At 43.5% G+C, this 15,619-nt stretch overlaps 1 protein-coding gene across 2 annotated transcripts in view; it reads left to right on the top strand.

Annotated features, from left to right (window-relative positions):
• Window positions 1-15,619, top strand: part of b4galnt4a (beta-1,4-N-acetyl-galactosaminyl transferase 4a) — a 179,741-nt gene that overhangs the window by 147,589 nt on the left and 16,533 nt on the right. The window contains exon 8 of one of the 2 annotated variants that reach the window (XM_056416859.1): window positions 10,184-10,262. The exons of the other annotated variant lie outside the window; for it this stretch is intronic. Coding sequence (XP_056272834.1) covers window positions 10,184-10,262 — 79 coding nt within the window. The remainder of the gene's footprint in view (window positions 1-10,183; window positions 10,263-15,619) is intronic. 2 annotated transcript variants of the gene reach the window in all.

Here is a 15,619-nt window from a genome sequence, read left to right as displayed (position 1 = left end):
GAGTTTTTAAACTATGGTATTGCTACTTTTACGAATGTAAAAGTTTTGAATGTTCCTCTAAAACTGGAGTGTGTGTGTGTGTGTGTGTGTGTGTGTGTTGTAAAATGGACCACTCGAGGAGAACTGTTGCAGAGAACATGCCTCCTCTGTGTGCTCTCTACCCCACTGAGATCTGGTCAAACCATGATAGTTATCACCCGAGACACACACACACACACACACACACACACACACACACACACACACACACACACAGGCACGCCCCAATTGTTGCTCGCTCCCTTCTCTCAAAATATCTTTAATATTTTTATTTTCTAACCTGACGTCTCGGTTGAGATACATAGGCTGAATCTAGTTTGATGTTTCTGTGTGGGCGTGCATGAGAGAACATGTTTTTTTTGTTGGGGCGTGCGAGCACATAGGTCTGTGCATTTGTCTGTGGAAGACCGCGGCGTTGAAAATTCCTCTCCGCATCTCATGACTTCCCGCAGCCAATGCATTTTATTTGTCATCTCCATGTTCCCTCTGCGGCCCTGCGCGACATCCATCCCTCACACCTCCTGAGCACATTGTGTGTGCAGCAGCATTAACCGCTGTGCATTCATAAAAAGGAATTCTTCAAATTAAATGGGAATATAATTGAATTTAATTAGCAGGGCAGAACAAAACAAGATATCATTTTCAAAAAGAAAGAGAAAAAGTATGTGTACAGCAATAATAATCAGTTATTGGACTGATTGTATCACCTGGTAATTTAAAACATGTGTAAAGCTGATAAAATCAGGAAATAATTGAACCAAACAAATTTGATGTTTCTTGAACATTACAGTGAATTGTGCAGATGGAAAGCCACAGTGAAAATGATTAGTCGTACAAGGCTACTTCTAATCATTGGCAATTTGTTATTATACGAGTAAGTTCAGGGCCATTTGAAACCATTTATAGACTCCATTCTACCACAAAGCTACAATTTCAAACAGCTTTCACAATGTACGTGCTGCTGTTCCAAGACTTATCACATTGAGCCCAGAACAGGATGAAATGGGACAAAAGTAAAGTAAAAATTGAGCACAAAAGAATCGAGTTGAATGGTGCAGAACAAGAACCGAGTCTTCCGAAATGTACCGGTAATGGAACAGAGAGCAGAATGAAACACAGCAGACACTTCTGCAACGTTGTAGAGACCCTGTTTGTGTTGTGTGCGTGTTGTTTTCATATACCTTCTTTCTGTTTTCGCTTTGGACCGGGGTTACTTATTCGTCTCGGTTCGTTGGAGCTGTACAGCCGCCTGTCGTAGAGCTGAGTGAACAGTGACTAATGGCGACTGCAGGGTTGAATCATAGTGTCAGGGAATGAAACACATTGTTGTTGAGGGGTTTTCTTGAAACACTTCTCTCGCCTGTTGGAGTTCTTCCCACTATGTCTACTGCAAGCACACACTCACACACATATATATATTTATATATACACATTATACCACATTTCCCCCATCAAAACCCTCATTCTATCTCTGTCTCTCACTCACTCACTTTTTATGGCCTTCGCTCTCTTATGCCAGAATGGCATTTACATGTGGGGAGGGAATTTGAAGCTATAAAAGCAGATGAGGTAGGAGAGGCAGAGGGCTTTCAGAAGTGTGCATATGCTGTTGTGCATACAGCACGCGGCGGGAGACGCACGCTGTTCAAAAACTGAACTCAGAAAAGTAGCTTCACCAGTGGGCCGCGACCCCGCTGGAACCGAGGTGTGTGAACGTTTGTCCCGTGGTGGCTATTTAAGTGGATGGGATGGACAGGAACGTAGGATCAGTACACCTGTTAATGAGATCTGGTCGCCATCCACACCACCTGGCTACGGCCACCTGGAGGCAATGACTCACACTTAGAGTGTGTGTGTGTGTGTGTGTTTGTGTGTGTGTGTGTGTGAGAGTGTGTGAGTATGGATAGTTGGGCATGTGTTCAAATTCTGAAGTTTGCTGAATACAACTTGAAGATGGAAGAACATGTGTCCCTGTTGCTGTGAATCAGTTGCTTATTCGGGATTAGCAATAATGATTCGTTGCTGGACCCAATTTTGATAATTGATTACCATTGTACATAATAATAATAATAATAATAATAATAATACAAAACATTTGCCTGCCCAGCTTCTGAGATGATATGATTGCTGCTCTTACTGCTATTGGACGTTTGTCATGAATGAATTGGAAATAAAAATAATGGTTGGACAATATTGTAAATAACAAGCCTTAAACCAGATACTGGGATCACAATAACCACGAAGCCAGGTCACACACACACACACACACACACACACACACACACACACACACACACACACACACACACACACACACACACACACACACACACTCAAACTAGACTTGTCTAAGTAAGGAGTAACAACATCCTACTTCTTTCTAATGACACCCACAACCTGAGGTTTAAAATAACACCCGTGTCAAGTTGAAGGTGTCTCTCTTTGTTTGTATGACTGTTTGTTACCACCTCTGCTAATACCTGCGAGGTAATATGTTGGCAACGCCTGCTAGGTGCTGTCACAACAGCTTGATGAGTGAAAGTGAAGTCGTCCGATGAGGAACCCCATAACCCTGTCAACACCGCCTCCGCTCTCTGAGCCTCGGGCTGGAGAGACATCTGCGGGGAGATTGACATTTGCTAAAATTCCATAAACTGAACTGTGCTGAGTTGCATACTGAGCTCAGTCTGACACCGTGCCTGGCATCAAGTCATTCAGAACCTTTCGAGCAGCTCAGACTGGGATGTGGTTGACAGTGCGAAGATTGGAGGGAATATTGTTTGAAAGATGTAAGAGCTTAATGAGCGCCGGCCGAATCCCGCCAGCAAGGTGAGAATTAAAAAAAGACAAACGGCGTATATTAAACACTTTCTGTGTGTTTGCATTCACCTGTATGCACTTCTGTGGATGAGTTTCCAAACATTAGAGTAATGGTCCGTCAAGATTTTCACCTTTTTTAGGTGTAATGATTGGAATTCAAAATGGCTGCCGCTGACCTTTGACAGAGGCGTGGTGAGGAGGTGAAGTCAGGGGAGGATTCCGGCTCTCCGGGATGCGGCAGCTGGCATGTTGAAGGAGCAGCTTTCAGTCCACAAACTGCTGGAAATGACATTTACGCCGGATCCTCCACAGACACGTGGGCGTTGATGTGTGTTCTTCCTTTTCTATATGCTAGTGTGTGTGTGTGTGTGTGTGTGTGTGTGTGAGCCTTCTTACTTGTTCGGCCCTTTCTTGCTTCTCCTAACGTTCTCCCCTTTTTCCTTCCTTGTCTTTCTTTCCCTTTCATTCTTGTGCTTTTAACACGCGGCAAACGCTCCAATATGTTTCCCATACACTTGACAAAACAGAAAAGCTCTGAAGGCCGATAATAGATGGAAGGCGGGACTTAACCGTTGCTTTCCCTTTAACAATGAGGGAAACCGAGTGGCGAATGACCAGCTATTTCACTTTGGGATCTCTCAGTATCTATAATTGAATCATTTAAGCACGGCTGGCTATTAGCTGCCGTGGACACTCGAGCACTTAGAGAGAGGAAAGTATAGTACTAGTGCTCATGGCATCATAGGAATACTGATGGAGCGAGGATGCTTGCTGAATATCGCACCTGCACTGTCTGATCTTTATATATCGAAGTGTTTACACATGAGGGAACTTCTATATATGTCTGGCATGTGTGCACACTTATCCCTGAATGTCAACATCTCTCCGCTCGAGGTAATTGGTTGCGAAAACAATAGCAAGTTGAATTGGACTGAAGCTTTTTGCCAGCAAGCTGCCAAGACGTCTCTGTCCCACTTTCTTCCTCCGGGCCCTTACTTTGCCATCTGTTCCTATGCGTGATGGGCACACATCTATGTCTGAGTGTGTGCGACCCTCTGTGTTCATGTGTGGCTTATGTCTGATCAGAATGTTTTTGAGGGGTTGATGCACATCCCTTGAGACGTGGAAGACTGTGGCGGACATCGGATTGGCAGTCATGCACGAGTACCACCGGACGGTAACACAGGGCTGCTTCTGGCCAAACGTGATTAGAGACATTAATGATGATGGAGGGTCAGCTCAGAATGAGGAAACTCAGGAATTAGATTCTGAGCAGCTGCGGAACGGATACTTAATCTGTTTGAAAAGGGACTTTGTGAATATCAAGTTTCGAGATGTCATGAGAAGAGATCAGTTGTTAGGCACAAAGGCAGGCACGTGTTTGCACGGACACACACACACACACACACACACACACACACACACACAAACACCTACCTACCTACCTAGACAGGAGTTGAAAAGATATGATGAGCATTATTCTATATTTTTCTCATTTTCAACAAACCCCCATGACGAGATCAAAAACCATGGAGGCTTACAGGTGTCAGGAAGCTTGTCGAACGGTCCAACCGAGTCCGAACCCCTGAATCTTTTCACCATCAGAGTGGCGAGCGGGGGCTGCAGCCGTCAATTTCTGTAACTTTCCAAAACCAACAATGCAAAACTTTTATGTTTTGCCAGGTGTGCAGAGATGAGGAAGTAGCAGGCCTTGCACTTCTCTCCAAAGCTCTTATTTTTCATTACGTTATGTGTCAGTGCATGCAACCGAGTGTAACGCTATAAATGCCTTCCAAGAAAGAGTGCAACATTAACGCCATATTTAAGCAATTATCTCGTCTTCTCCCACTGCCTTGGAGTGGTGGTTCAAAACAGCTGTAAACATTCTTGTCTTCCAACAAAGTAATGAATGGGCTCGGGGCTACACTCACCCAGCACTACTGAAGACATCAATCTTCATGAAAAGTTGGTCACAGGCCCTGTTATTGTTTTGAATATTTGGGAGATGTGTTTTTGAGCATAACCAAATAAAAATATATAGTTTATTTCCACTTATTTCACTTTGTTTATAGCTGGATTGGCCTGAAATACATGAGAGTTCCTGTGTTTATGGTAGTGATGGAACATTTCAGCCATTGTAGCAGTGTGGCTTATTGATGTGTGTGTTTTAGACAATATTAGAGCTTTGTAGCGTGGAAAAACAGGCTTCATCAGGCTTTGGATGCATAGATTATACTTAGGTACCTACGTTAGTTACGTAAATTTGTTATATTTTAATGGGATTTATTAACATGAGAACAATGTTGCTGGCCTTGGCAAATCCTTCCAACTTTCCAATAGGCTGTATAATTGTGTACCTCTTTCATTTCTCCTGCACATGAAGTGTTTGACCTTGATGAAATGTAATACTTGTAATTGCACTTTGCTGTGATGAAAGGAGCATATGCTTCTCAGTGTGGCACAAATAAACAAACCCCAGGAGAGCAAGCCATTGCTCGACACCCATTCTTAGTTTTGTGTCATTTCTTCACATATCCACGCATTCAGGCCAGTAGCAGAGGAGAAGGAGTGTTGATACAAAATCAAAGTGAGAAAGTGGGGAAGTGGAGGCGTGGAGAAGAAAGAGCATTGAAGAAGATAATGCTGTAACGCTATATTAGATAATTACATATGGGAGAATTGGAAGCGTTAGATAGCGGAGAAGAGAAGCGTCGGGTAGAAGGACAAGATACAGGAGAGGAAGGGGTGGGGGGGGGGGGATGGGGAAAGAGCAGAGGATGAAGGAGAGCAGAGGAGGGGGGGGAGCGAAGGGGGGGTGATGGAAGAAAGAGGATTTATTGAGGCTGCAGGGAAGAGCAGCGTGATAGCTCTCTGATGGATTAGACGAATGCATGAGGAATGGAGCGAAGAGGGGAGAAAAGTGAAGTTTGTGCGTCTCCTTGGGGCAGCTCTAAACACTGGTATCATTAATGTAGTTGAGAGGAGAGCACTCGCCGAGCACAGTCTTTTATTTAAAGGGCCACCTGTGGGTATTGGAGAGGGAGACATCTGGCAAGAGAGCGAGAGAGAGAGAGAGAGACCGGGGGACAGTCAGATAGCTTGAATGAGAAATTGAGTCGGAAGAAGAGAGGAGATACTGCAAAAGTAGAATCAGGAAATTGCTGTAGCCGGCGGGCAGAGAGATGAGATGAAGGGGAAGTACGAAAAAGAAGACTGGTATTTACCAAGGGCAGAAAGTATACTGTTTCCATTTCCATTTCAGCTCTGCTCACTACCAACCAGGTTAGTTATACAGAGGCTTTGTGTGTGTGGATGTTGTGCAACGGGGCTTTTGTATACTCCTTTACACAAACCCACAGGACAAACGTTTCCTTGAGATCTCCGTGAAAGGGGTGTGTCTCTCCCACTCTATATGTTCTTGCCAAATACATATTTCATATTTTGGATGAATCTCTGAATATTGTGTCGCTCCACCAGTCCCGTCTTGTGTTATCCAGCCCAGCCCAGCTCCTTTGTCTGACTCGATCCACTCAGCACAATGAAGGGAACGTGGAAACAAAGACTCCAATTAGTCGGGCAATTAGACTCTTGTTTTGTGTCCTCTACTCATCCTCTGAGTCACACGCTAATGGCTATTCTTCTCTCTTCCATCTCTCCTTTGCCCTTCACTTGCTCTTTTATGTTGTGTTTTTGTCGTGGTGTGGCGTTCTGTATGAAATCCCATCTCAGGCACAGTCGTCGTAATATATTGTTTCCTTTTAACATACAGAAAGCATTTATGTATTCCTCTCTGTTTCTGCTGTTCATTGTTATCGTTATCGCTTCTCCTTCCTATTTTTCTCTTTTAACCGTGCCTCGCCTCATCATCCATCACAGGGAGACAGCTGTGACCAGTGCACCCACATACACATCGACTCATGCAACACCTCCGTACGGTCTTTCACTTTAGTGGAATTCTTTTCGATAGTTTTTCTTTTGTTGTTGTCAAATTCACCGTTGTTGTTTTGTTTATTTCTTCAAATAACAGCATTCACGTCCTTCTCATTTGTCTCTGACCATATCTTCATTTGGACCTTCAAGACGAATTAACGACTATCTTTTAATTTCCCAAAGAATATTTCTGACTCATTCACACCCAATTAAAAAAAAAGTCACAGACACTAAGAAATCCCGCAAAGGAAATAACTTAAAGTAGACAACTGCAGACAAAAAATTTACAAACAGAGAGACTTAATTGAATTTTTTAAAAATTGCTTCTGAATTGCCATACAAATTGATGAAAATCACAAAGAGAAAAGGGAGTATTTACACAAGAGATACCTGTGTGCATATGAATGAATGCTCTGCTGTCTGCACCTGTTTCTCATGTGCGTTCACACAGCCTGTTCAAGGTGGCAATGTAGCGCCTTTATCCCACCTCGCCGTTCTATGTAAAAGGTGTGAACACGGAATGAGAGAAGGGGGCATCGCTGCTCTGCCACTAAGCTATGTTATGATTTGATCCTTTTAGTTTGTCTCTCTGTTGCTGCGCTGCTGTTGAGAGGCCGACTCTGTGCGGCGTGTGTGTGAATGGGCACGTTGACCTATCTGGAATCAGGGGACCGGGTTTTTATCGGCCGAGCTGCTGCTGTCACTGCTGAGGTTCAGGGGCTTTTGGGTGTGTTGTGTGTATTTTTTAAGTTTCTGAAGGGATTGAAGGAGTTCTCCACATGTTAACGCATGATTCACTATTGAGGATTCATTTTTCTGTGTATTCTATTGTACACTTATTCATCATGTTAAGTATCCTCCTCGTCTGTGGTTGTGTAGCCGTCTGACACTGTGGCGGCAGACTGCGTCCTCTCATCTCTGAAATTAGATTATCCGCCCGATGGAGTCAGATTATGGCCTGAAACAGACTGACGAAGGGTCAGGAGATGTAGTAATATCCCTGAAACCCATCGACAGTCGTCTGCTCAAGGGCCACAACTCAATAAACAAAGGCCGCCAAAAAATATCATTTTGAATTCAGGATGTAAAAAACCACGGCAACTTTAAATTGAATTCGCTAGATTAGAGACGGTGAGATTGAATCCTCCAATAAATGCAATTTTGTGGGAACCAGTTGTGTTTTTCCTGAATAACATGCACATGTTCTAAATTACTTTATATTTCACTACAGTCATACATCTGCCCTCAAGCTCTCTGATTTCTCTGGAATGATTACTCAATTTTGTCATCATTAAAGTTCCATCTGATCTAATCTAATGAGGCAAATGAAAAGTTACGTTATTTTTTATGTGTGGCTTCACTTAGTCGTGGCGAGGCGTTGCGTTTGAATCATATGGGAAAGAGCATGTTGGGTGCCAGGAGCTGAAAGAGGCACTTATGTTTGCTGAGTGCCGTTTCAGCAGCTGTGCAGAGGGACGTTGCCTATTCATGAGAGTGACCTTAGCCCACTGTCACTGCTCTCCTGCACTTGCAATGATTTATTGGTTACAGAACGCTGGGCAGCCGGATGATACGCCGGCGTTTGTGCATGGAGCAACACGCGACCGTCCCCCCTTGAGCCTTTGTCCTTCCCTTTTAAACTCGGTCAACCACATCAGAAACAAACACACACACATTGCCAATAAGTCTACAATGTAACTGCATTTTGTCAATCTTTATTGTGAAAGACCAGGCTTTTATGTCTGATAGTGCTGAAACAATCAGTCGGTCATTTATCAAGCACAAAATGTTAAAAATATGCTGGCTCTGACTTCTGTGTCACTTTTCTGCTTGTGTCTTGAGTTTTGAACTGCTGGTTGGGCAAAACAAGCAATTTTAAAATGTCATCCTGGGCTCTGGGAACCTTTGTCACTTTTGTTATTTTATAGACACTGTCACGAGTCGTGTGTAGACCCAAATGCACCCTCGACTCCAGGGATCCTTCGAACTTATATTCCACACTCTGGAAACGGCAGGCAGAGTATCAACAGGACGAAGGGCTGGTAGGTTCACGGGGTGTCGGACTAGCGGGTTAACCAGGGACAGGCAGGGTCGGCGACAGGAAATCCGTCAAGAAACAAGTGCTGGAGAGTCTGGCATAGAAAAGGAAGAACAATCTGGCAACTGTGTGTGTGAGGCAGGAGACTATATAGGGATTTGATAAGTGATCAAAGACAGGTGTGTGAACAGGTGAAGAGAGTTAGACTGACGACGGGGAGTGAGGAGGGTGTGGAGCTGAAACTGTGACAGACGCAAATCTTTCATCGGTTTAACTTGTGAACATGCACATTACTCCAGAACAACGATAACCTCATGCAGCACATGTTTCTCTGTCTGTCATCGTCTCATGTTATCTCCTGTGTTGTGGGGCTATTTTCTACTCGAAACAAAGGCTTCATCAAAGAAGGTGAGCCTGTGTTTGTTTGAGGAGACAAACAGGAGAGATGAGAGAGAAACCAGGCCATCACAGAGAGAGGCGAGGGAACAGAAACAAAGACAGAAAATGAGCAGCATAACAAGCCATCGTATATCGTAGTGAAACTCCATGAAAATGAAGGAGCCAAATAAGTCGGAATTCAGAGTAGCAAATGCTTTACAAATAACCAGAAAAAACAGAATCAACATGAGCTTGTTAATAGGAATTAGATTCTGCAAGATGCAATGACATTGTATCGATTAAAGTTTAGCCTTTGGATGCATTTAGGGGCACATTTCTATTGAAAAACAACATGATTTCCTCCACTGCCCAACAGTGTGTGTGTGCAGCGTGTTTGTGTGTGTGTGTGTTTTATCAGCACAGGGAATAACATGCGCAGTAAAACTTTAGTTCAGATCTTTACTCAGTCGAATCAGGGGATCCAAAAAAACACTGGAGCTTGTGTAAGTGTAAAATGTTGATTTATGTGGAGCATCGATTTTCCTCCTCGCGGTCTCAGTAGGAGTGTTTTATTCAGGACCCGAGGCCGATGATATCCCGGCTCACAGCCGTCTCTCTGGCCATCTCGCCTGCAGCACAGATTTATGCTCTTGGCTGATTAAGCTGTCTATTCTCAGGTCCAGTTGCTGTATGTTTTTATGACTATTCTGTGCTGTTAAAGTCAAACTGTTCATCGCAGTCTCATTAAATCCTGTAATAGCTTCAGTTTTGGGCGACCCGAAGTCGCTCGCAGTTGGATTTCTGGTCGTTCTCTACACATCACAGAGCCAAAGGTGCAAGAGAGCTTATTATAGAAGATGGATAGATTATTCTTTCTTTCTTTCCATCAGCGTCAAAAATCTAACATTAGCTCTCTCTCTCTCTCTCTCTCTCTCTCTCTCTCTCTCTCTCTCTCTCTCTCTCTCTCCCTCCCCTCAGCCTGATCTCGTCCAGACGATACTACTTTGAGATCCTGCACAAGCAGGATGACAAGGGCTCGGATCACGTGGAGGTTGGGGTAAGTGGACCAATCTAATCACATGAGCTCACTTCCTCTACACAACGTCTCTGTCTACACGTCTTTTCCCAGCCCAGTCATTCTTACTCTTAACATATGAAAACGTTTCCACCTTCCAAGACTCCCAAGGTTTCTATGGAACGGCCAAACGCCAAGAGTCAAATATAAAACACGACAGACAACCAAACCTGAGGGCATATTCCCATGCAGCTCAAATTAGACCAGTAATCTACTGGTGTACCAACGCTTATGAAGCAAAATGGAAAAACCTTGACCGATATGTAGAAGGAAGGGAAATGCAAAGCCTTTTCTGAGATAGAAATATAGCAGAAGATTTACCCAATTTACATCAGAGATGTGGTTCAAATTGGTACGAAGATATAAATTAGAATAAGAGCTCAGGCTTCTGCGATGAATATCCTATGATAGACATTTTATTCCAGTTACGTCTCGATCAGAGGTTTAAACTCTGGATTCCATATGGAATAACAACAATATGCACATTTATTAAAGATGATACATATTCACTAAATAACCAGGACCACTTCAGATACCTACAATTAAGGGACTTTTTTGACAGAGAAATAAAGCACACATTTATTTGGGATCATTAGAACCATAATAGGAGCTTACAACTCCAAGAAATATATCAACTTTGTATCTAAATCTGATGGTCAAATTATGAAATACAACATTTTATGTAAAACTGAAATGAAAACAGGTGTGATTATTACAGAGGAGGAATGGTTGAATATTTGGAGGATACAACAATCCTCAACATCTGCGCGGACTTGCAGAGAACATCGTTGGAAAATGATAATCAGATTCTTTATTACTCCCCAAATTACAAGCACATGTCTGTCTATTGTCCAACCATGTTGGAGGAAATGTGGGGCAGTACATGTAGACCATGCACATATATTTTGGCTTTGCCTGGAAATTGTACAGTTTTGGGGAAATGTCCATAAAGTTATTGTCAACATTCTGCATTATGACGCACCCAAGTCCTGTATGTTTCTCTACTTTGGTAATATGACAACAGAAATGGACGATTTTTACACGTCAACGATAACACAAGATAGGAACATTTGAATGTTTCTCATGATTTATCTCTATATTTAGCTTTTGAGAGGATAGCGCAAACCACACCCCTTTTCATTCATTCATTTGTATTTCTCTTGCTGTTTTTTTTTTTCTTCTTTCATTTCTATATGTGTTCTATATGTGGTGAAAAGACAAAAATAAAGTGTTAAATAAAACGCATCCACCTGTTTTCGGGAAACCATTGGAAGGACAATTTTGTGGCCGTTTTCACCTGTAACCTTTGTTTCATTAACCGAGTCTGAGTGGTGGCTGGTGACAAATGATTTTTGGCCCATGGTCTCATCTGATGCCATGAACTCCCTCCTTGTCGTCACGCTGGCTTCCCCTCCGATCGGGTGCAACTATTTTTCTATTCCTCCTCCGTCTCACTTTTGGTTCTTCCCCTCTTACTCTCCGTTTTTTCCTCCCGTTCGCTTCGACTCTCCGCTGCACCGTTCCTCTCTCAGTAGTGGTGTTCTGCACCTCAGGCCAAGCTCAGAGATGAGTGGGGTTTAATTCTGAGATGAAGTTTCAAACGAGAGCCCACATGCCTCGTGCGAGCGTGTACTTTGAGTGGGAGGGTAGATGGGAAAAAAGAGATCACGTGTGTGTGTGTGTGTGTGTGTGTGTGTGTGTGTGTGTGTGTGTGTGTGTGTGTGTGTGTGTGTGTGTGTGTGTGTGTGTGTGTGTGTGTGTGTGTGTGTGTGTGTGTGTGTGTGTGTGTGTGTGTGTGTGTGTGTGTGTGTGTGTGTGTGTGTGTGGAATGAATCTCTGAACAAGCCTCGGGTTATTGCCTTCATGGTGACCATCATCATCAGCAGAGCTGGAGCTGCTCTCTTCTTTCACACAACTTCAGTTTCATTTTTGCACCCTGATGGTTAATGATTTTTGTACTTCTTTCTAAGTCTATCTTTATCCCTGGCAAACTCTGTGTGATTGCCCCTGGCTACTCTGCTCTACCATATTTCTGTCTTCCTATTAGCGCTTGTTAGTTTCTTCCTGGGTTTTTAAAATCCTAAACTGTCCTTTTGTCCCGTCATAGGTCTGTTTTCTCTTTTCCCCACCGTGTTTCCACAAGCCTTTCCTTAGCCTTGGTCACAGTTTGCACTGCTGTGCTCCTTTTTTTAAATCCGGCCTAGTCAGCTAAGAACTATACATATGTCAAGGTTTTCACGCAGGCTGTATGAAATGTGCTGTTGGTGGCATAAGTATTATTCAGTTGCTGTGGGATGCTGTGGGTCATGGTGTGGATGTGTTATGAATATTCAGCTGATGATGTGCAAGCGTGACTAATAAATTACAGCCTGTGACAGTCACATCCCAGTGGCAAACAAATTAAACTTTACTTGGAGAGCCTCACGTATAGTGCAAACAGACTGAGTTGGTGAGATAAGCTACAATCCAATAACATATTTATGTCACTGTTATTGCTGGTATTGTGTCCTCATTGCCGGACTGGTGAGTTCTACTGGTTTCTCTGGTGCCAGTGGGGAGGAGGGGATCCTGGGGCTAGATGGTGTGACCCTCTGCAGGTGTGAGGCCAACCCGGTCTCACTCCCATCCTGTCGAATACTGCCGCTTGGTCAGTATCAGATGGTAGGGCAATCTACAAAGAATAAAGAGCGAGAACATCCGTTGAGAGCAGGCGGGGGGTTGGGGGGGGGGGGGGCTGGATGGGCCAAACAAATATCAACGTTCATTTTCTGAGTGAAAACAAGTCTTTTTCTAACGGCAGTTTTGTAACTAGCGTAGTTATTTTATCTAACAAATATGTACTAATGTAAACCCCAGACAGGACCTTATTAACCCTAACCAAGTACTTTAGTTGACTAAGTAAACCTAAAAACTAAACGAACCTATATGGCAAGTTCATTTTGAGAAGAGACTGTAAACATGTACGAGCTAGCGCACACAGCCCGAGGACACTCTGGGAAAATCATTGACGCTTGCTCAACTTTTGCATCAACATCGCATGTCATCTGTCAAATGCGAGCAGACATGTTCCTTGAGAAGCATTTCACCGCTCATAGTAAAGTGAATTGTGTAATTCTGATTGTGTAATAACTCTCGGTGGGTTGGTCGCTCCAGTTGACCCCGATGGCATATACAGTAGTCGGTTTTCCAGCGTCAATATAAAAATGTTTATGAGAGCAGTTTTTAAATATATACACAATTAATATGATATTCATCTGAAATCCTGGATCATCCTGGATGCATTGTTATAATGCGATGCTTTTCCTGTTCTGACTCCACATGTATTAGAGGAGGCTCAAAGCTGTACACGTCTTCCCCAGGTGGACAGTGCTCACCAGCAATCCCAAAATAGAAGACACAAATTGCACCGGCAATTAAGAACGATTCATGGTGCTGAAACTGAAGGATTTGTTCTCTTAAGAGACCATTGGCTTGAGGACAGAGACTGAATGGACACACTTGTCAGAAAACGGGAGAGGAGACAGAAAAAGGAGGGAATTAAGAAATGGGACAGGAGTCTGCAGAGAGATATGCAGTGTCCACTGGAGGCCTTTATATGTGCTCTGTGTCTCGTGGTATTTCAAATTCAAATTATCCAGAAAGTGTTCATGTGATTATGTCCACCAGTAAATCAAGGTCATGTGGTCATCTCTGTCTCCCCCCAGACCCGTGAGCCCACTACTCACGAGGCCATCAAAGTGGGTTTGTACTAGCCGAAACGATTTAATGAAGCGTATAAAAGTCATGCCGCAAATCAAGATAGTGTGCGTGAATGTGTACGCGCCGCTGTCTTAGCGAGTCCTCCGTGTGTGATTTAGCAGCGGAATACATTTCACACCTTGGCAAAAATAGCAGATTTACCGTGACCAGCCCACAACAGCATAAACCCAGGGCTCACATAAATCCACAGGAACCCGGGCACTCATTTGTTAAAGAGCAGATATCGTGGATTCCCAGCTCTCTCTCCTGTGTTCTGTACCACGCCGTGACTGCATGGTCAAAGGTGGGCTGTTCCTCTGGGAAAGTATTTGTTCAGCAGCACTTTGTTTAGCGAAACAAGAGGGTGTAAATATCAGATAGCACACAAGCGCAGCCTGGAAGTAAAGAGAACCCTTGTTCTCTGTGTGTTGGTCCCTTTCTTTTCTCCCGTGTGAAGGAATTAGAGGAAATGGCTGCAGGAAGGCGGAACATGAGCAACATTAGAGGCAGGAAGAGAGACAGGTTGTGCCTTTCTCAAGGGGTGGAAACAACTGCATGTGTAGGTATGCACAGAGGAACAAATGAGGAGATTGTTGAGTTGGAATGAGTAGGCCCATGAATAAATCTGTAATGTGAATGAACGTTTCCACTACTGCGCTCAACTCTCCTTAATTAATTTCCAACAAACTCTTTGGAGGGATGACTGTTTGTTACATGGACGACATGAGTTGAAAGAAGACTTTGTGAGATTCTTAAATGTCATCTGGATCTTTGTCGGTGACACACGGGACCTTTCCACTCGCCTAATGGAAAAACGTCTCTTGCTTTTTTAGTCTGGTGAACGAATGAAGGAAAGTGTTGGCCATTAAACGGTGTGATTGAGAGGTGGAGGGAGTGGGAGAAAGAAGAGAAGAAAGTCACGCCGTAATTAGTCATGGCAACTTTGTGGAGAGGCATGGGTGTTGGATTTAGATGCAGGATTTTAATAGGCACGCTTTTATTACTTCTGCCAGACCAAGTCTCAAACTGCCGACCGGTTAACACACACATCCACGTCTGCACGTGCATCCATCTACCCCGGCCTCCGCAGACTCATGGCTGCATTCACTTAAGCACCACCATGCATCGGCCAATATAAATCAGTAGTGGCCCGCGCGACCTGTAACCGACTGGTAAAGTATATTGTGTGTGTTGTTTTACTTTGGAAATAATTCCGCTTTCTCTCTGTTTCTCTACCGCTTCAACACCTTTCAGGGTCAACTTTAGTTCAGCATGGAATCAGCAAGCTTTTTTTTGCCTCAATTAACTTTTCGGTTTTCACTGCGCTTGTTTTCATATCCTTTTTTTCCCACTTTTTTAAATGGCTATTATTATTATTATTACCAGCATTCATATTTACCTCGCCAACATTCGTTCTTTATTGGCATGGGATGCACCTACTGCAATGTTCATTATCCTCATATCCTGTAGAAGGCAACGCCAATGCCAGTCAATATGACTGTAATGATTGCATGGCGATCACCCAGGCTCTCTCATTATGAAGATAATGAAAAGGGGAAGACGCCGACATCATTTCTCAATCGGAAGAGCTCATCATATAA

Source organism: Pseudoliparis swirei, chromosome 6, assembly GCF_029220125.1.
Source record: "Pseudoliparis swirei isolate HS2019 ecotype Mariana Trench chromosome 6, NWPU_hadal_v1, whole genome shotgun sequence".
Taxonomy (NCBI): Eukaryota; Metazoa; Chordata; class Actinopteri; order Perciformes; family Liparidae; genus Pseudoliparis; species Pseudoliparis swirei.
This window is presented reverse-complemented; position numbering and strand designations above follow the sequence as displayed.